The sequence below is a fragment of the Gymnogyps californianus genome, chromosome 10 (genome assembly GCF_018139145.2).
Source record: "Gymnogyps californianus isolate 813 chromosome 10, ASM1813914v2, whole genome shotgun sequence".
Taxonomy (NCBI): Eukaryota; Metazoa; Chordata; class Aves; order Accipitriformes; family Cathartidae; genus Gymnogyps; species Gymnogyps californianus.
The window spans coordinates 10,001,928-10,016,871 of record NC_059480.1 but is presented as its reverse complement, the minus strand read 5'-3'; the positions used below and the strand labels follow the sequence as shown (position 1 = coordinate 10,016,871).

The 14,944-nt window shown below is 40.9% G+C and overlaps 1 protein-coding gene across 3 annotated transcripts in view; it reads left to right on the top strand.

Annotated features, from left to right (window-relative positions):
• The window catches only part of DOCK10 (dedicator of cytokinesis 10), a 164,924-nt gene that overhangs the window by 39,933 nt on the left and 110,047 nt on the right, over nucleotides 1–14,944 (top strand). Inside the window, exon 1 of one of the 3 annotated variants that reach the window (XM_050902201.1) lies at nucleotides 10,092–10,193. The exons of the other annotated variants lie outside the window; for them this stretch is intronic. Coding sequence (XP_050758158.1) covers nucleotides 10,092–10,193 — 102 coding nt within the window. Of the gene's footprint in view, nucleotides 1–10,091; nucleotides 10,194–14,944 lie in introns of those variants that run through there. 3 annotated transcript variants of the gene reach the window in all.

Below are 14,944 nucleotides of genomic sequence, written 5' to 3'. Positions count from 1 at the left end.
TCAAACACTTGTGTAAATACAAAATATTTTAGCAGAATGTATGGAACTATAGAGAAAACTCATGAACACAGTTTGAACTGAAGAACTATTTGGAAATAATGGAAATGTTCACTAACACGTGCTTAATTCTGTTTTTTATATAAAAGATAAAAGTGAATCCAAGCCTGGAATCATACCAATATGTTTTTGCCTTACTTCTCAGAATCTAATTGAAACTGTAAATATTGGTTCATAAAATGTAATTCTAAAATGTTTTCACTATATAAAAAAGCCAGTTCTTGAAGAATGCACCAAAAAGGACCTGCCCAAATGAAATGTTTGAGAGATGAGTTGACAGAAAAGTTTGTACCAGCTCCCACTGAGAAGTTTCTTTACACAGTATTTTTAAGCTGCCAAAAGCTTTTGCACATACTAAGTGCTTGCCAGTTTTCCTATTTTAAATGAAATCAAAGGTAATTTTAAGTTACATGAGCCTGCAAAAAGAATCTGAATTGCTGTCTAAACATCGCTTTTTGTAAAACACATTTAAAAGACAACTGTATTTCTTGGAAATATTTTCACAAAAGGATTTGCTCCTTGAGTCAGACTGTGTCTGCAGTGTTTCAGGCAGAACAAGGAGCCGAGCGAGGAGGAACTGCAGCAAACTCTGCTTTATTTCCCATCCACATCCTTTTCTGGCACTTATTTATGCCTGGCTGTAGTGTGTATTTGTAGGAAATCAGAAGTTAACCTCTTAGCTTCTGATTTCCTGACCAGTTCTTTTGTATCCAGCTCAAGTGGTGCTTAACAGAAATAAGAGTCAGGATGTTCCAGCTATTTCTACAGTAAGAGGGAATTTTCTGGACTTTCCAGAATTTCCAAATTAAAAAAAAACCCAGAATTTCCAAATTAAAAAAAACCTCTGGGTACAGTGTCAGGTTGTCAATGACCAGTTTAGGTTTTGATGGTAAGGCAAGAGCGAAGGTGCAAGGGCTTGTCTTTGCATGTGGGATACAAAGAGCAAGACGTGGGAGTGGGGAGAAACACAAAGGCAGGAATACTGGCTTACACTCATCCCATTGGAGAAGATCATCTGGAGAAGGCAAAGGAAGAGGAATTACTATGATTCATCTCTCTGCCTTGCAGAGACTGGGACCTGGAAGCTTAGAGCAGCTTTACTGTGTTAAGAATGATATAGTTTTGGTCCTGCTTTCCAGCTCACTGAGAAATCATAAATAAATTTTGCTTTTTGATCTGTCCTTGGATAGCAGAGTTCCATGGCACCTTCTTGGGAGGGCTTTAATACCTTGTACAATTCAAAACAGATTTACTGGAATTGGAAGATCACAGAGAAGGGTGAGGAGGATCAGCGAAGTTGGTCCATGACTACGTATGTAGACAAAGGCTGGACCTGGACTGGCCTGAAAAATGAACTATGAGGGGATACAATGGAAGTCATAAAAATCAAGAATGGTCAGAGACATGTAGACTTTGCTTGCAGTTTCTTGTCTTAATAAGAGAAGTAGGGATCATCAAACTAGTGGGGGGCAAGGTTGGAGGAAAAAAGTTTCACGGAGTGAATATTAAAACTGGATTTCCTTGCCACAAGATGTTTAGCATCTATAGTGTCTGTGTAGGTTTGAAGAATGACTGGAGAAATTAATGAGAGAAAAGTCTTTGAGAACTAGTAAATATGCAGATGCCATCTCAGACTGGGAACCTGCATGAGTGGAAATTGGAAGAGTATTCAGGAGAAATACTATTATACTGACTGTTTTCTGTACTTTCACCTAACACAGTATTTCACAGGTGCAGAAATCTGGGTTAAATGAATTTTCATCCTACCCAGTATGACCATGCTTACAGAAACTGGAATTTAGCATGGCATCCAGGTGAACATTCGATACTTTGTTTGCTACTGAAATAGTATTGTGCTTGGTATTGTCTTGCTTCTTACACATGCAAGTATGTCAGCTTGATTGACTCTGCTCCCATGAATTATTTTGCATTTGTTGCAGGTTACGGTCCCTGTGCATGGGCCTGTATTGCGAGTCAGCTGGTGCGTGGTACCTTGTCTGTGCATCAGGACCCACAGCAGTCCACTGGATATTCCTTGCTGTGAGGCTGGGATAACTGAAGGAGTAGAACTTGATGGATTGTATTTCTTTTTTGCCAAGGTTGGGGTTATATTTAGTTTTAATAACTTTACACAGGCTTTCACAAACTGTAGGGCTCACTCTGGGATGCTAACCACTGCCACTTTGGTATTTTCCTAGAGTTTTTTATCTTCTCATTTTCGTAATACTGAAGAGTGCACATTTGTTATAAGTCTCAGTTAGGATTAGCAGTTTTTAATTAAGAAATGAAAAACAAAGCCTGGAAAGGTGAAACAATTCTCGGGGTGTACAGAAAGTTATGTCAGAGTGAGAAATACTGTATCAGGTGTTGGCACTATCTGTTAGACTACATTGTTTTGCTTTCTGTGTTCCAAGAGATCAGTAAGAGAAGGGGAATGTCAAAAGGATGCAAGTTGTCTTTTTCTCTTTTCCACATACGAAACTAATGTAAATCTGACTTGCAGGGTTTTATATTTCACTCCTTTTTTGCTAAAATAAGAAAATAATCTTGCTTATCTGCTTTTGAAATTTGTGTGCTTTTTCTCTCTTCCAAAATGCCATTATTTAGCTTTCAATTATAGGATCCAGATGATGAATTATTATATCCAGTTGCTTTCTTAATCGCTTAAGATACCCACAGGCACTAGAAGAGAGTATACAGGAATTTGTAACACTGAATACAAGTTACAAGCATGTGATATCAAACACAGTAATGGTTGTACAGTAAGCTTGCACACATATGGAGGGGAGTGTATTTTAGTACTTAGAAAAAACAATGAGGAAGATCCCAGGGTATTTTATATCAATATTATGGCATTGTAGATGTTGATTGTGACCTTGCGTAAATGAGTTGCCTGACCTCCTTTTGCTTCAGTTATTCCAGCTGGAAGATTGCGTGAAAATGTGGATTTTCTTTATAAACCAGATGTTGTCTGATCTGAGCTTTTCTTGGTAAAGAAAAAGAAAAATCATTTCTGCAACGTAGCATTGACATGAATAGCAAATATTAGAATTACGATCAGAAAAGCATGCAGCGGAAGCCAAAATCACAGCAGCATCAACATGTCTGGAGACAGTAAATTTAGATGATTAAATTATTTAATCGCCTTTTATGGCCCTTCATCACTATGTGTTCTGTTATCAAGGGCTGATTCGAGTCCAAGTAGACGAAAACAAAAGGGTAATGTTTTTTTGAAATTTCCCAATGGATCAAACTGAAGAAGAAATTAAAGTAATTGCATATTTTGCTTTTGTACGCATCAGCAGGACAACATTGGTAATGGAAAGTTTATTCTTCCAACCTGATTGCTGATGTAAGAAGCAGCATTTTGTTTGCTGAAGAAAATAAGTATAGCCCTATTTCTATCCAACCTGTGCAAAGATACCCAGAACAAAAGCCCGTGATGACTGTGCTTAGTTGTGCTATATGTGAGTCTGCAGCTCCGCTGTGCAACAGGGACCCTCGCACTTGCAAAGATGACCAGCCGGTAGCACCACAGCCCAGTACCAGTACCCTCTCTCTTCTTGCTCCCCCAGTGGCTGCTATCTCCAGAGTGCTGATAAGGTAGATGAGGAACCGCTGCAAGCATGAGATCCGCAATACTGGTTTTCTGTAAGTGATACTGTGTGGCCGTATCTGGAGGCCTTTGGGGTTGCATCAATGTGTTCTCTGAGGCCCTTCTCTGTCTAGTGGCAAGGGAATGTATTATATTCATGCCAGGTGCGGGTGGGTTTCCAGCTTGGAAAGCTGCTGAAATGACGCTGCTGTTGTGACTATGTTCTTGCGGCGTTACCTGGAACAAACATTACTGTGGCAAGGAGAGAGTGGCAAGGTGTGTGCATGTGGAGCAGTGTTCCCAGGCTGTGGGAGAGAGAGGGACTGCTGCTGGCTCAGCTGAGCCTGCTTCCCAAATGGGAGAACAGCAAGACGTTTTTTAGGAGCTGTAAAATCAGCAAAGGGGTAGTAAGTGGCTTTTGGAGTGTGGATGTTATCAGCAGACTCTTGTGAGTGCTTACAAGGCCATTTTGAGGTGATGAAATACATGTGCTGTAAGGGCCCTTGAGTGCTGTGTGTGAGATCAGGCTGGGAGCTGCCAAACTGCCCTCCCCCAAGGCCTTCCCCTCACCCCCCCCCCCAGGGGATACTTTCAGCCACAGATGAATCTTATCAGCTCTGGCAATGCAGAGACTGGCAAATGCAGCCCATGGAGGGCTCCTGACACCACCAGTTCAACTAGAGGGTGTGTTTTAGCCTTTCAGGCAGGGCAAAGAAACACAGCAGCCTCTCACAAATTTGTTCTGCACGAGTGCACTAATATCTGGGCATGAAGTGAAGGTGAAGGCACAGAGGAAGGAATCGCTGAGATCAGCGCACTGTCAGGCTAGGAAGAAAAGAAATGGATTGACATAGGTGGAGTCACTGACATTGGGGACTGTTGTCTGGAAAGATCTGTTAGCAGAGCTCTAACAAATATAAGGGGCTTCTTGTCATGGGTATTTATACAGGGGCATTGTTGCCCTGCCTTGGAGAGCTCACCTTGTGTGCTGATGTTGTTTTTACTGTGATAGATTCCTGGCCCTTTGCCTGGTCAGAGCTGGCTGTATGGATTTGTAGGTAAAATGCAAGCATCAGCTATTCTAATGACTTCACGCAGGGTTTGTGTACCAACGTTGATGTTTCAGCTTAAGTTGTTAGACAATAAGTGGAGTCACATTTCTCAAAAAACCCGATGTAATTCACTTCCAGTTAATTCAATACCAGAGTGACTTTGCAAAAGGTTGCTTCATATGTAGTTTTTCCTAACTAAATTGTTTTACCTTTCTGTTTAAATTGTTTTGGTTTTATATTTTCACCCTCTTTTAAAAAAACAAAAAACTAAACATTTTCAAAGCATAGACCAATACTGAACGTTTAATTCCAAAAGACAATCTCTTCTTGATCCTCCCCCCCAGTCTTTGATGACAAAGGGATTGGGAGGGAGGTAATTAGGGCTTCCTGCGTTCGTTATCTGGTAGCTGCTCTGTTTCTGGTCCCAGTGTAGCGATCTGCTTTACCTGTCCAGCATGAAGCTTTTAGGAAGTGCAGTTTTTACATGCATTCACAAACCACTGTAGAACACACGCTATTCCTGATGCCTGGAAGATGCAGATAAGACAAATGCGTGGTGTACAGTCATTGACACCTCAGTTTTAGTCTCACAGTCCCATTAGTAGATTTTTGGCAATCATATCTGAAAATGCATGCAGTGTGTTGCCACTCACTACGATCAGTTTCCTAGCAAGCACTCTGACTACAGAAAGGGTGGCAAATTATATCTGATACTGCTTGCTTTGTCCAAATGCATAACTGACTTCTGCCAGCGTTGCCCTGCCGCAGTGTTTGGAGTGTAACAGACAGTGATGGTGGGCTTGCTGGGCGACTGAAATTGAAGACCAGGTGAGGAATATATGAAAAGTAGCATCAGTATGTATTAATATAGCTTATCTACTGGCACTGCCTGCATGTTGTGGGTTATTAACTGTGTTGAGTATACCAGCAAGGTCTCCAAATTTTGTGACTTCTGCATCCTACATCCATAATATGGGATAGAGAAGGCTGGAAGGCTGTGGAGTAAGGTTGTTTTTTGGTTTTGTTTTGTTTTTTTAATAAAACTAATTAAAAAAAAAAAGATAGCCCTTTGTGACCCTCTCTGGAGTACCATATTTTTTCTTCTTCTCACTGGTACTTGAGCCGATAGCTGCCTGCTGGCCATGTGCTAAAGTCATGGTTGCGAAGTGCAGAATTGTTTCTGTTTCTACTCCAAGGGCTGGGTGTTTGGCATGGCTGTCATCCTTTGGTTTTTCTTCAACAACTTTATTGCTGTGGTTCTACCAGGAACTCTGACATACTGGAAATGCCACAAGCCATTCAAGGGAGGTAGGCAGGTATCTTATCTGCACTCTGCCAAGTGGTGAAGCGTTCAGTTTGTCAGCGAAATTTCTCAGTACTGGTCTATGCTGGAGAGACTGCCTGAATGGTAGTGTCACTGTCATCACGGTGGTCTTAGTTTATAAATGAAGCAAGTTTTGTTCAGAGAGGTTTGTCTTTCATTTCAGAATAGGCATAATATGCAGTTGATAACAGCTTGTTCCAGAAAAACGAGTTTTCTTACTTGTTAATTAAACTCTCTTTGTCAAATCTGTTAAACAAAAGGCCTGAGTCAGGATTAGGTGTGTAATAACTATGGATCTGCAATTATATATACATGGGCATAAGTCAAGACTATGTTTTTGACTTGCACTCTGTTAGTACGTCAGCATTGCTCACAGACAGAAGTCCTGATCTGAAGGGAAGCATTCATTCCGTGAAACTTGCTATGAATTTGATCTTTGCATGTGCTCCCCCCGCCCCCCCACCCCACCCCCACCCCCCATTTGGAAGGGGAAAAAAAAAATGCCAGCGTGGCTAACTGAAGCTTCATTTCTTGATCCTTTTTGATGGTAGATTATATTGTTTTAGAAGGACAGTGTGGTGAATTCAGTATTTGCTACACAGCAACTCAAATATTTAGCCTGTTTTGGAGTGTCTTTTATGTTAGTTGAAGATATGCAGTTTAGGGACTGAATTTTTGTATCTTTATATGGCTGCTAGCAAAGCACTAGTGAAATTCATTTTCCAGTGATTGCACGACGTATTGTAGCAGTGGATTAGTTTTGTCCAGCAGTACATTTTTACATATTGCTGTATATCATAGATTCAAACTGAAGTCAATGAAGCACAACAGTGAATAGATTTAAGAGGGAAATAAATTAAGTTGGACAGAAGCTCTAGAAGAAATGTAGGAAAAGAGAATAAAAAAGTTATTAAAGAACTCATGACCCATATCAGACAACTGAATGCTAGTGGATCTGGAGCAAAGGGAATGCATAGCTATTCCTTAACAGGAATAGAGATATCAAATGTTATTATTTTTCCTATCTAGATATTAGTAAGTTTCTTCAAAATGCTGGGAACAGATGAAAACGTTCATCTTTTCATGCAAAGACAGCAGAGCAGAGGGCAATTAAACACTAAATTGACTACCTTACATATTTTATCATTTTTTGAAGTGCCTCAACATCCTCGTTTTGATTATATGAATCTGGTACAGCAGTGCACAAACGTAAACCAAGGCTCGTGGATTTCCTGTGACCAAATACCTCTCTTCTTGGGATAACTTGAGGTATGGATAATACTTCTCACCTTATACATAATAGTTCTGAATTTAAAAGCAGCACAGGAGCTTTATTCATATTGACATAACCAATTTCATGATCATCTTAAAGTACCTGATATCTTCAATCGAAGAGAGAGAGAAGTCTTTGAGGAAAAATTAGGAAATCTTTTACAGTCACACTGATGCTAATGAAGTTTGCTTTGTACTGCTACCGGACAAAGCATTGTTCGACATTTGACTGGTGATGTTATTCTCCATTACAAGTGTAGAGGGATTTGCATTCAAAACAGATCTAAGAAAGTGGAATCTGTATTTGCAGTTGTTTACTATTAGTTCTGTTTATATCTCTGTGTGAATGCTGTAGCTTATTTGTTATTTCATTGCTTCAACCTTTTAATGCCTTGCTGTTGAGAAAATATAATGCTCAGTGCCTTTAGCATCAAGTCTGAAAAACTGGCTGTCAGAGATATGGAAATAAATGAGGTTTAATAAATAGGAATGAAAATCCTTTGGACAGAAGATACTCAGTGGAGTAAATTGGATAAGCACCAGCTGGAAACTTGAACCTAAGTTCATCTTTTGTATTATTTGGGAGTTACAGAAGTTCATCAAAGTTTCAGGAAGCAGTGGTGACCCTTGTCTTGGTAGAAAGCATACCCTGGAAGGGCTCCTCAGTGCTGCTGGAGGCAGGAAGCTGGGAAGAGAGCCTTCCAAAGGAAAGGAAAGGTGGAGCTCAGCTCGTTCTGTGTGACAGTTACAGAAAGGAGTTGATAGGCGAAGGAGCCTCTGAGAGGAATTGATATCTGCCTAAAGTTAAGCCAGCAGACCTGATGAATCCAGCATTAAATTTAACTTCTGGCAAGGACCTCTTGTCTTGGCAGCTGCATTCACTGTGTTATGTGAGAGGCACTTGGGACTCAGTATAGATAGTGTGGTGGTTTGAGAGAAAACAAGGGTGATTCCAACCTGGTTAATGTTGTGGTGCTATATTGGTAGCCACTTGAAATATCTGCATACCTTGGCAAAGGGTTTGTGTTGTCTTTTCTGTTTTCGAGTGCCAGACACAGATGCTTTTCACTGCTAAGTAGGAGTACAGTGGAATCTGTCTTAAGCAGTCGCACAGCAGGCTGGTAACACTCAGTTTAAAGGAGGTGATCTTCTCAAAGGCAAAGCTAAATGACGAAGGTAATGATGAGATGGGTTTTTAATTCATGAAGTTGCACCATGTTTTAACTGTGGAAGACAAAAGCAAACTAATCAGACTGATGCGTTGTTTTGTAGTGCTCAGGTCAGACACACTGGGCTTGGTGTGACTGCTCTCCTGGCAGGGAAATCTGACATGTGGAACAATCATGTGGAAATTCTGCAGAGGTTTGTTACTTTGGATCAAATGTTACTAACGCTGAAAAATGCGTGGAAGAGTTCATAGAACTCAGAATTATTTGCTGGAAAGAAAAAGAAGAAAAAATGGCACTCGGTAAAGTTGCAGATCTCAGACAGAGTACTCAATTGAAACAAGTTGTGAAAAAGATGCTTATCGTCCAATTTGCAAAAAATCTAGAATGAAAAAGCAGAAAAACTATCGATTTGTCTTAGTTATGCACACTGGTATTAAGTAAAAAATAAAAAAACTAATGCATGCCACATAAAGACTATGTGCATAGGGGAATGCAGCTTTGCTGCTACAGCAGGATGAATCCTCAGCTGGAACAAAGGAGAAGAAAAGGGTCTGTGTGTGTACGTGCACATGTGTGGGCACTGAGGGGGTTTGTTCAGTTTTGAAAGACCTTTGTGCCCTGCCAGCCTTCAGACAGCTGAGCATTGGGTGAGTCTCCTACCTTAATTAAGAATAGATTGATTGCCCATGTCGCTGCTCCCGTGGCCTCTGTGGTTCTGAGGCATGGAGTGAGGGGCTCTTAAACTTTCGGGGCGCTGCTGTGATTGCCTCCGCCTGGGGTAGCGGGGTGGGGAACTGCTGTGATTGCCCTTGCATGGGGCATCCGGGGAACAGACTCTGGCAGCTTTAATATCACCCGAGGTGGGAGCAGGGTTGAATCAAGCAGTGATTTTTCTTAGTTGGCAGGTGACAAGCACTTTTAAAACCAGGTTTTTACAATCCAAAAATGTATTTTGGGTATTGGCATATAAACTTTTCTATTTTTCCCGTTTTGTAACTGTCTGCAGATTTAGGAATTTGCAGGGTGCTTCCTCTTATTGATGTTTCACGCCACTTTGAAAGGGGAACTGTTACCTTGGTCCAAAAGCAGAGAAGATTCTGGGCCCCGGCAGCATGAACCTGTTGCTGCGTGCTCTGTGATTGAAGTCTGCTACCGAGGTGCTCGGTAGGAGGTGGTTGTTCTGTGATTGCCTTTTTTTAGCTTGCAGACATACATGCACATGAAGTAAGAGTGCAGCCATTCTGGCTTTCGAATCGGGGAGGGTGATGAGGAGAAAGGATGTGTAATGGGTTTTGAGACAAAGATAGATGTTCAGTTGCAAGCGTTTTTTTTTTCTACAACTTCCTATTTTGATTTGCATTAGAGGCGGGGGTTGGGTGTATTTATGGTTTAATGAGACACTCTCGCCTTAATAGCAGAATATTATTCACAGGAAGAAATGAGTTATTGCTGGTTTTTCTGTTCAGTTACTGTGGATACAGCATGTAAGTTTTAGACATACTTCCTCCTTGAACAGTATACGCAGCTTCCAGTTGTTATGCTGAAGCTGCTGAAGGAGAGAAGTTGAAGGAGCACAGTTTTTAAAGAGAGATTTGTTTGCTGCTTGAATTTGTACGGATACAATGAGCTTTCGCGGGAGATTCAGAAGGGAGCCCAGTGAACTGCGGAGGAAGAGAAGAACCGTTAGGCGAGTGAATCAAGGAGAAATTCACAGATTAAGCTGCGTAAGTATGCACCCCTTCTTCCATCTTTTCTACAAAATTGCTAAGAAATTACACGTCAAACACTCTTCAGACTACATATAGGAGAGCGTAGGATTTATTCCTTGGTGTGTACATAGGATTGACTGAGTCTTGTCAATCTGTGTGATGAGGTACTGAACACTGGAGAATGATTACTGAAGTCTGAGACTGAAGCACGGGGAGTTCAGGAGTTTACAGAACTCAAGTGCATTAGGGAAACTGTTGTATGGCATCATGTTGTCGATGAGACACGTACTGATAGCAGCATTGTGTGATAGTCTCTTGGCACCTGGTAACACGTTTGGTAGTTCCATGAAAATCCATAATGCTGCTTCTGGAGTAGAAAGTTACTCTGTGCTATTTCAGATCTCACAATCTGCTATAGGCGATTTGTGCCTCTCGAGGCCAGGAGGAGGAGGAGAAAGCCACCATCCTCCTGCAGCGCAGTGAGCAAATGGAGAAAGCTCCAGAGCCCTTGGCGGAAACCTGGAGTGAGGTTCTGCCCAGTGAGGTAGACGGCAGCTTTGCCAGTGATGGCTTTGGGCCAGGACTGCACCTCCCAAAACTCCGCTGTGTGACGCTGGGCAGCTCACATTAACTGCATTGTGCTTAAGCTTTCCTGACTGAAATTGAAACTGCAGACAATTTTAGGTAAAACGCTTAGAGCCTTCTGTTGAGAAGCCTTAGGCAAGTACTGGTTTTCAGTGTATTCTCTTAACTTGAGAGATTACTTCAGATGTCAAACATTTAATGGCTTCCCCAAGAATGATTTGGAGACAATGAATCCTTTTCTTCATGGCAAGAGGTGTTTGGTTTTCTTCTGTAGTTTTGTATATCCAGTTACAAGCTGTGTTTGCTTGTACATGCTGGAGGCTCTTTTGAGGCTATTCTGCGTGTCCAGTGTAACAAAGAATCAGTGATAATACACTGAAGAAGATTATCCTCATTAACTTTTTTAAATAGGAAGGAAAATAACTTTGTAGCCGTAACCTTGGTCACAGATTGATTAAGATGGTCTGTGGTTCATTTAGTAGAGTGTTTGGGTTTTGCTTGTGACTAGGTGCCATTTTGGATAGATATTTTATGTGGAAATGGATCTTTTTGACAAGGCTACTTTACAGTGTAGTTCCTGCTGCCCTGAGCTACTGCCATACGGTCGAAGATACCAAGTTTAAGCTTCATGGTCTTGGGTCCAAAGAATAAATGCTGGTGGTGCTGCTGAAAGCACATAACCCTGGCAGTTCACAAGACTTTGGTAGGAGGTAGGCACTGCTGCTTGACTTACCCCCTTAAATCCTGGTTAGGAGGGATTTTTGTCATTATTGTACAAATCCTGACTATATGTGAATAGTGCTCACCAGAAGTGGCTGAAGCCTTACAGGAAAGTATGGCTGGAAATAAAACAAAGCCCGAATAGTAACAATAAATTAGTAGCTTGCCTGCAGATAAAGAGGAATGTATTTGTTCATTTTTGCCTGTATGCTCAGATAACAGAAGCTGAGAGTCTGTTCAGTTTAGTGGTGCCAAAGAACCTTTAAATTGTTGTGATTTCTGAGTCAATAAAATGTATCATGCTCTGACCTAAAACTTAGACCGCTTGTAACCATGTGCCTGTTGCCTTTAATTGGAAATAGGTAACATGCCTTTTTCATGAGAGGCTTGTGGTTCACGCTGCACTTCTTGTGAAGTGGCTGGCTGCTGTAATGTCAGGGACATAACTCGGGTTTTCAGGAGAATCTATTTGTTCTGATTTCTGTTCTTTTCAGACATAAGATAGACTAAGATGGGGTCACTGTGTCATGTTACTCTGCGAGTGTATTTCTCAATAGTTTGTTTAGCCCTTAGGAAACGCGGGCACACTTGGCTTTACTTTTGTGGCTTGTGACCTGTGTCTTTCTACCCAATATTTCATAATTGGAGCATGTTAAATCTTTGGCCTACAGGCACTTTTTGCTGTCAACCAGGAGCTAGTCTCTCCTTCGTGCATCAGTCCACTGCACTTCCGATGCTGCAGATTTCAAAGTGGTGTTAGCTCCCACTGCAGCTGTAAAGGCTTTTGTATATGGGGACCTTATACAAAGAGTGCATTTCTTAATATACTACATTTGGACCTGTATTTTCTGTAGATGGACTTGTATTATTTGCTGAAAACTCTTTTTTTTGTAAGACTAATTATGATCTGATTAGTTTTAATTGATTGTAGGTTGTTGATTGAGCTCAGTGTGGTTGACCAGATTTTGCTCTCGTTTATGTTCTGTCTGTGTAAATGACTTGATAGCTAGATAATTGATTGGGAGGGTGGTTGATGTCAAGGAAGCTGTTATAATTTTAACGTCATTGTGAGAGCTAAGTTTATAATGGTCATGTATAGATGATACTAATTTTTACAGATAAAGCCTATGTGGAAATACTTACAATTATTTACTCAGATATGTAGCATGAAAAATATCTATAACTCATTAAGAGATAAGTAAGTGTAGTAGGTAGAAAAAGGGAGATATTCACTGAGTAAAATGAAGTGGAACAGCATATATGAGATTTGACCTACAGGACAGTGACTTAGTAATAAGTACTCTATAGAAGTCAAATGGTATTTTTGAAAAGTTTATTTAGAGCTAGTGCAAACATTTTTGTCAGTTGTTTTTGCTTCAGGGGCTTCTGAAGTGTTTGAGCCCCTTTCAAAAAAGCTGTTTGCTCAGTCTACAGATCTAGGACTTCATACATGTAGATTTTAGTATTTAAGTGGAAACAGGCGATGTAGTTTGCTTATGCGCTGTGTTGCAACTTCGTCATCAGACTTACAATAGTGATCAAAGTCTTTAGCATCAGAGCATGATCTAATGAACAGACATTAGAGTTTTCCCTTCAGTCCTTAAAAAAAAAAAGTCTTCTACGTACTCTAAAAACAAAGTCTACTAAAAAGAAACCTTTATTTTCGAAATAAATAAAAACATTTTTAAAGACAATTCTGTGCTGGGCAAGGTGTTATGTAAAATAGTCCCCTGGTTTGGCAGCAGGTTTGTGCTAGATGAGCCTGATGGAGGAGCGGGTGAACTAGGAACACCTGGCATATCCTCCCTCTGTCCTTCCCCTGAACCTGTACACAGATGACTGTGGGTAGATCGCTCCATCTCCCTTATTCACCCAGTTTGCACAAACGGAGGGGACTGGTTTGATCTGATCTTGTTGCTATAACCAGTTTTATTATTGCTGTATAGATGCTGTAAGTGTCACAGCTGAGTTTCTACCTTTGCTATGAGGGTCATCGGAGTGCCACTTAAGGGCAAAAATTGGAAGTATCTTTTTTTCTAATGTAGAGTTTCCTTAGACTACAGTGACTCTATATATGTGAAGTTATATAGATATATGTGTTTGTGTGTATACACAGACAGAGTCAGAAGTGCTGTTTACATAAACTTTGTACTGGAAGCTTAAAAGCTTTGGTCAAATCCACTACATGCAGGTTGCAGGATGGTTTTGTTAACGTTCCTGTTTGCAACCATGAATCTGCCCACCTGAGACCATGCTAGAAAAAGCGAACATGAAGCAGAGTCTTTACAGAATAGCTGAACTAGACTCACTCCAGCATCCCCTTTGTGGTGCCCAGGGCAGGACAATTCACTTCTCCTTCCCTGGGGTGAAGTAATGGCTAATGAGGCAAGTGGCCGGGTGGAGCACTCCAGTTCTGCGTCAACAGGTCCTCTCCGCTCCCCCACAGCTCCCATCCCTTCTTCCCAATCCCCTTCCAACACGTCCTACCTGTCTGTTCAGATGTCTGTATGAAGATGAGTGAATCGCAGCTTTGGCTTTTGCTTGCTCTCTTTATGAATAGATTCAGTGTGGTAGCTTTAAAGAAAACCTTTTGTTGCTGTAACTGCACTTTTTTTTCTGGCTAAGGTCAGGTAAGGGGAGCAAAGTGGCTGAGTGTTGCCAGGTTAGAGGTCTGTATAAATTAAACTTTAAAAAAAACCCTTAAGATACTTTACAAGGCTTTCTTGTTTTTCCCCTGAAGTGACCTATGGGCAAATATTTAGTCTAGGCTTCAGAAGTACTCACTATTTAGAAGCTGTCATTTTTGACATTTTGAAAAGCCAATACATTTAATTTAAAAACTTAGCAGTTTCTTTAGAGGTATTGTTGTCAGTGGCATGATAATGCTGATTTTAGTAATTTTCTAATTAAATGAAATTTGTTTATCTCCTTCCTAAAAAGGGTTTCCAGCTAGTGCATAAACACAGAGGACAAGTAAGTTGTTTTCTTGTTACCTTGAATATTTTGCAGACTACGTTAGTAGTTTACCTAATGTCTAAAATGGCAGGTGCTAGTCACTGAAGATGCACATGTGTCCATGCCCATGCATATACCTTCCAGATTCAGAAAGCACTGCAGCGAGGCTACAATGCCAGGTGTATAATCATGATAGAGAAACAGAATTCAGGAAACACTTATAAGTCAAGTGTAGCATGAAGCATCCCCTCTCTCCCCCCAGCATGGATGCTTTGCTGAACCTACAGTCCTCTGTGGCTTGCACGTTTTAACAATGAGTGAGATAGTTTTCTGAGGCCTAGTGCTTTCAAAATTCATAACGAAAGCAACAATAAATTCTAACTTGAGAAATAAAAGGTAATAGAAAGAGTAGGTTGCTCTCAGTTGCCTGAGAACAGATCTCTGTGGTTTGAGTAGTCTTAACCCTGGTCGCTTGTCGGTCGGCTTGCTGAAGAAGTTACGTGTCT